Source organism: Limulus polyphemus, unplaced genomic scaffold (assembly GCF_000517525.1).
Source record: "Limulus polyphemus unplaced genomic scaffold, Limulus_polyphemus-2.1.2 Scaffold6334, whole genome shotgun sequence".
Classification (NCBI taxonomy): domain Eukaryota; kingdom Metazoa; phylum Arthropoda; class Merostomata; order Xiphosura; family Limulidae; genus Limulus; species Limulus polyphemus.
Genome location: NW_013671944.1, coordinates 46918 through 54253, shown reverse-complemented (window position 1 = coordinate 54253; position 7336 = coordinate 46918). Strand labels below are relative to the sequence as shown.

At 32.3% G+C, this 7336-nt stretch overlaps 1 protein-coding gene across 1 annotated transcript in view; it reads right to left on the bottom strand.

Moving 5' to 3' along the window:
• Nucleotides 1-680: 680 nt before the first annotated feature.
• The window catches only part of LOC106473618 (RNA-binding protein 26-like), a gene marked incomplete at its 3' end in the record, with an annotated part of 41076 nt that continues 34420 nt past the window's right edge, over nucleotides 681-7336 (bottom strand). Inside the window, exons 14-15 of the mRNA XM_013934302.2 lie at nucleotides 4881-4994; nucleotides 681-785 (exon numbers count right to left, since the gene is read on the bottom strand). Of these exons, the coding sequence (XP_013789756.2) occupies nucleotides 681-785; nucleotides 4881-4994 (219 nt within the window). The remainder of the gene's footprint in view (nucleotides 786-4880; nucleotides 4995-7336) is intronic.

Genomic DNA, 7336 nt, shown 5'->3' with positions numbered 1-7336 from the left:
TGTAACTAAGAACCTTGTTATAAAACACCATCATAAGAAGAAGGTTGTAACTAAGAACCTTACTATAAAACACCATCATAATAAGAAGGCTGTAACTAAGAACCTTGCTATAAAACACCATCATAATAAGAAGGCTGTAACTAAGAACCTTGCTATAAAACACCATCATAAGAAGAAGGCTGTAACTAAGAACCTCGCTATAAAACATCATCATAAGAAGAAGGCTGTAACTAAGAACCTTGTTATAAAACACCATCATAATAAGAAGGCTGTAACTAAGAACCTTGTTATAAAACACCATCATAATAAGAAGGCTGTAACTAAGAACCTTGTTATAAAACACCATCATAATAAAAAGGCTGTAACTAAGAACCTTGATACCAATACAATAACTGAGATGTTAGATCTAATTTAATAGTAGAATCCATTACTATAGGTATGTAGTGCATGTTCTGCTGTGAGCAACCCAAGCACTTCTGAAACACAGACAGGTTATAAAAAAAATCTAGTGACATATAAATCAGATGCACTAACTATTGAGGTCCTTTTTGCAGCACATCTAACAATGAATTAATTTTTTTTTACAGATATTAGAGCTGATGTTTCTGGTACGTTCTTTATAATTCAGCTTCTTATAAACTAGAATAGCCGTGTTTCATGATATGACTTGAAGAAGTTACCTTTTGTCTGAGTTCAATAACCCTCTTCTTAAGCTCCGTAGTATCATCACCCCTATGTTGTTTGTTGTAAAGGTCCATTTCAGCATCAAGAAGTTGTCTTTCAGCCTGTTCAGATAACAGGAACACTGCTTGTTTAACACTGATAAAGTTCCTAGACTCAAGAACAAGAATCTACTGACCTCCATAATCTAACACTCCACTCATATACTCAATGGAATCAAACAAATCCTGCATTTTACATCAACAATCCACATTTATAGTAGTAACATTCTTCGTTTATTGCAAATAAATAATTCATTTTTCACCAACAATTCATATTTATGGAAACAGAATTCCTCCAAAATCTATTGCAAACAAATTCTACAATTTTTATTAACAATTCACACTGCAGAAGTAAGTTTCCTCAACATGTCATTTCAAACCAATTTTGTGTTTCTTAAAACAAAAATATCCTGGACACACAAGTATGAAAATTTAAGAGTTGAAGTAATGTGAACATAATCTAATCATACAAGTGAGTATAATTAGTGTTATGTTTACAATAAAAACATGACTTCTGAGAAATACACCATAAATACAGCAAAAAACTACAGAAGTTCAAATATCTTTAGGTATAATAAGAAACAACATCAAGCAGCACATCACATCTACTGTGCAAACTACAGATATGTACATCTAATTATGAACAGACAAGACCTGAGCAGCACATCACATTTACTGTACAAACTACAGATATGTACATCTAATTATGAACAGACAAGACCTGAGCAGCACATCAGATCTACTGTACAAATTACAGATATGTACATCTAATCATGAACAGACAAGACCTGAGCAGCACATCACATCTACTGTACAAGTTACAGATATGTACATCTAATTATGAACAGACACAAGATACATGAGCAGCACATCTACTGTACAGATTGTCAGAGTTTTATGTATATGTGGTGGGCTGAGGATTCTTTGTTATACTCCCTCCATGTGCTTCCACATACAGTTCTGCTAGTTTGATCATCTCCTCCACGTCTTTTGGTGCTCTCTCCTTTAGGAACAGTGACATCTCATTCGAGCAAATGATCATAAATCGTTCACGTATTAGTAGATCTGCCAATCTTTTAAAACTATTTTCACATTTAGCTACATCAGTCCATCTGATGAATTATCACCATAGATGTGCCAAAACTGAAATAGTTTCTCCAGTGTCAGATTTGACTTCTCTGAACTTCAAATGAAAACCTTCTAGTGTACGTTCATTTTGTTTCAGTAAGGCCACTTTTAATTTGTCATATTCTATGGTATCTTTTGATGTCATGCTTGCATATATTTGTAGGCCTTTTCCTGTGAGAAGTGAGCTGAGACAGGAAAGCATCCATGTCATCTTTATGTTTATCAAATTTGGGTAGCTTGGGTCGGCTGGCCCTGACCCCATTATCATTCTTGGGTCCTTCCTCTTTCTGCTGGGTGAGCTTGGCAATCTCAATTTGTGCTCTAATTCTTTTTATTTTCAGTGTCTCTTCTCTCTCTCCCTCCTTTTCTTCTTTCACTATTTGTGCTTTTATTCTTTCTCTCTCTATTTCCAATCTTTCCTTTCTCTCCTTTTCGTCTTTCAGTCTTTCTTCCTCTCTTCTCTTCTTTATCTATGCTCTTCTCTCTAGTTCTTATTTAACAAATTCTTGTAGTTCACTGTCTTTTAACCCAAGATGCTCACCTCTTTCTACCTATTTATCAAAATCTGTTGACATGTTTATATAGTGTGATTATAATCTCTACACTATTTTTGCCACCACTACAATTGTGCATACATAGGCCTACTTATTTCCGCTGTCGTTCAAGTCTTCATCTACCACTGTTTAACACTGCATAATCCTGGCTGGCTCACCAAATGTCAGGGTTTTAAATACAAGTGGACTGGGATTCTTTTATAAGCCAAACTATGTCCACAAATGCTTTACACTACAGATATCACAGTTGTATCTCAATCTCTAAATAGTTCTCTTTTTCTTGTCAAAAGTCCACTTAGGCTGATTCAATTACTTTAGAATCCAAATTAAAAAACGAACTATTTTCCTCTACTTTTATTACAATAGTATCAATGAATAATTCACTTACACTACCTCGTGGGTTACCACAATTGTATGCTGAAATTCAAATAATTGTCTCCTTTTCATCAAAGTCCACACAGACTGGTTCAATTACTTTAGAACACCCCTTGATATGACAACCAAACTTGTCATAATTATTGCCTTTAAAGTGATTACTTTTAACGCTCTTGTTATGAAAAACTAAACAATAATTAAATATTAACTCACAAAATACATTAAATAATAATAATACCTACACTAAATAGTCTTGTATATTCAACACAGATATGTACACCTAATAATGATCAAACACAACACATGAGCAGCACATCACATCTATTGTATAAAACACAAGACATGAGTAGCACATCACATATATTGTATAAAACACAAGACATGAGTAGCACATCATATCTGCTGTACAAACTACATATATGTACATCTAACTATGAACAGACACAAGATACATGAGTAGCACATCATATCTACTGTACAAATTACAGATAGGTACATCTAATTATGAACAGTATATCATTCTTGCAGTACAGCTCAGGAGAAGGGAATTTTAAGGGTAACTGCCTTCCCAGACAGTGAAGGGCAGTAGAAGTTAAGACGTTGTGGGTGTAAGCACTCAACTCCATACCCTTAATTGATTTTCCATGTTTGCTGGTTAGTTTAACATTAAAATTTGGATTTTGTTTGATAGATGAAATATCCCCAATGCATCTGGGTGCTATTCCCACAGGCATTATCCAATATGACTTTAAGGTAACAAATAGAATTGACAAATGGGAACTCTACCAAGATCTTTATAATGCTCATTTTAATCACCTATTAACAATTAATGTAATTAATAGTATAGAAGCTACATATTTCATTATATATACATATACACACATACAGCTATCAGATTAAAGCTGTTTTTAATTCTTTTGTGGTATATATATATATTGTTCCTAAAGCTGACAGCAAAACTCCACATGGCTCATATTATAGTGTACATGAAAGCATCATTGCATTAAATTAAACATGTTTGCTAGTGTGTGTGTGCATGATTGAAAATTTGTGAATACATTTTTCTATATAATTTTGGTTTGAGGTTCACGGATACACATTTTTAAATGTTCATGTTTTAGAGTTTGGAAAATGTGTGGACCCTAGAAATATACCCAGTGATAAAATAAAAAATGTAAAAAACAAAACAAAAATACTTGTCTAATGAACAAAGTATAATGGTAAACATGTTGACCCTCAGACACATTCTGTTGTGGCCCTCAAAGTATGAATTGACTTGAGGCACCTGAGCAATGTATATTACAGATACACGTGCTAAGGTATGAACAGACTTGAAATGCCTGAGAAGTTCATACTACATGTACATATGCCTAGGTGTGAACAGAAACATGAGAACTGAACATATCTTGTTACTATTTTTTTTATATTTAGGTGTGAACAGATCTGAGGTACTTGAGAAGTCCATACAACAGATACATGTCTAGCTATACACAGATCTGAGGTACTTGAGAAGTCCATACAACAGATACATGTCTAGCTATAAACAGAAACACATCTAGTTACATTTGTTTTTTTTTATCTAGATACAAACAAACCCAAGGTACTTCAGCAGTCCATACCAACTACACACATATGTCAAGGTATGAATAAGAAATGTGATGAATGAACACAGTTATTTTTTTTTTATCTAGGTATGAACAGACCTGAGGTACTTCAACAGTCCATACTACACATACACACATAAGGGTATGAACAGAAATGTGATGAATGAACACATCTAGTTATATATTTTTTTGTCTAGGTATGAACAGATCCGAGGTACTTCAGCAATCCATACTACAGATACACAAGCCTAGGTATGAACAAAAACACAACAACTGAACATAACTAATAATTTTTTTGTGTATCTAAGTATTCCATTAACAAGTTATTTAAGTTAACCTTTTACATTCAGCACTTACAAACACTGTAGTAATAATAAAATACTGTTGGAAAACATGATTCTTTAAATAGTTTAAGCAGAAAATAAGAGAAGAAAAAGCAAATACAATTAGTCTTTAAAAAGACTCCATAACAAAGTGAAAACTCGTAGTTTACTTACCTCAGATTTAGATTTTGGCATGCCTGTAGTTTGCTGAAGTTCTTTGATTTCTTCAGAATCTTTTCTCATGTCATTTTGAAGGCTCTCAATCATCTTATTTAAAGATGTTAAAGTCTGTCATAAAATAAAAATATGAGTACGATACGTCACCACCATCAGTCATCTTATTTAAAGATGTTAAAGTCTGTCATAAAATAAAAATATGAGTACGATATGTCACCACCATCAGTCATCATATTTAAATATGTTATACAGACTGTAATAAATCAGGAGCAAAATGTAACTGATTTCAGTCATTTTACTAAATGAGGTTACAGTCAGTAATGATTTGGAAACTTTAATAAAATATTTACCTGTTGCTATAATAGGTTATAGTCGGTAACAAATCGGAAACTTTGATACAAGATTTACCTGTTGCTGTAAAATGTTAAATTCAGGATAAACAAAATAAGAAACTCTAATAAAAAGATTTACCTGTTGTCGGTCGTATTACTAAAAAAGATTAAACACTGTGACATAATCAAATATTCTATTATAATATTTAACTATTGTTGGTAAAAAATACGTTCTTCTAAATACATGTTAACGACAAGTTTAAGGTAAGTAAAAGTATGCTTCATGAAGATACAAAGTAAAATAAAAACAGTTCTTTTAAAGGTGTTAACGACAAGTTTTAAGGTAAGTAAAAGTATGCTTCATGAAGATACAAAGTAAAATAAAAACAGTTCTTTTAAAGGTGTTAACGACAAGTTTTAAGGTAAGTAAAAGTATGCTTCATGAAGATACAAAGTAAAATAAAAACAGTCTTTTAAAGAGGTGTTAACGACAAGTTTTAAGGTAAGTAAAAGTATGCTTCAATGAAGATACAAAGTAAAGAAAAACAGTTCTTCTAAAGAGATTTTAACGACATATTTTCATGTAAGTAAAGGAATGCTTCATGAAGATACAAAGTAAAATAAGAACAGTTCTTTTAAAGAGGTGTTAACGACAAGTTGTCAGGTAAGTAAAAGTATGCTTCATGAAGACACAAAGTAAAATACGAACAGTTCTTTAAAAGAGATGTTAACGACAAGTTTTCAGGTTAGTAAAAGTATGCTTCATGACAATACAAAGTAAAATAAGAACAGTTCTTTTAAAGATGTGTTAACGATAAGTTGTCAGGTAAGTAAACAAATGATTCATGAAGATACAAAGTAAAAAAGAACAGTTCTTCTAAAGAGATGTTAATGACATTTTTTCAGGTAAGTATGTTTTTTGAAGATACAAACAACTTCCAGGGAGAAGCATAGAGCAAGCTTTTCAGCTAATTCCTTCTCTTACATGTTTACAAAAATATTTTCCTTATTTAAATACTTTTGGATAATATAGTTCCTCTTGTGTTATGCACAAATATTTTCTGAAAATATTTGTACAAAAACGTCCTTACTTGCAATTTTTGAATGAAAGGTTTTTCAAATGACAAAAGTTTTCCATATGTATTATCTGTTAGTGTTTATTTTGCATCATATTTTGGAAATATTTTTCACAAAAGAACCTCTTTCAAACTCTTCACCTTTTTCTACAAAACAAACTGGTCATGCAGTCCATCTTGAGGAGAAAAATGTACACTTCAATTTAAAATATTATAAGAAATAAAATTGTTGTCATTTTTCCACACAATAAAAAAACTTCTGCTTTCAGTTATTCAATAAGAACACTATTACTTCATTTAATAAATAAAAGAAATACCCTGTTCTGAAGAGAAATGAAATAAAAGCATTTAAATTTCAAAGAAAAAACAATTCTCGTTCATTAAAATAGGTATACAGAGCCATCAAACTAATCAACTTCAAGTTTTCAAATACCTAATGCATGTAGCTTATTTTCTGGACAAAGACTTGATTTTTGTGAGTGACATTTAATAACATTAAAATAACTATTCTACAGGGACGGAACAAGTGTCAGAACTGATTGAATATAAACAAGACAGTATTTCCAAGAACAGATTAGCTAACAACTATGTAAACATGTATTATACATAAGATGTATTACATCATCTAGCCCTCTGGTGATTTCTACAAGATTATAAACATAGTAACATTTCCTCTGGTACTACAGTCACCGTATACTACAGGTAGTATCAGTGACAACAATGATCCTTCAGATAATACAGACAGTCACTGTATACTACAGGTAGCAGCAGTGACAACAATGATCCTACATATAACACAGACAGCCACTGTATACTACAGGTAGTAGCAGTGACAACAATGATCCTACATATAACACAGACAGCCACTGTATACTACAGGTAGTAGCAGTGACAACAATGATCCTTCAGACAATACAGACAGCCACTGTATACTACAGGAAGTAGCAGTGACAACAATGATCCTTCAGATAATACAGACAGCCACTGTATACTACAGGTAGTAGCAGTGACAACAATGATCCTACAGATAATACAGACAGCCACT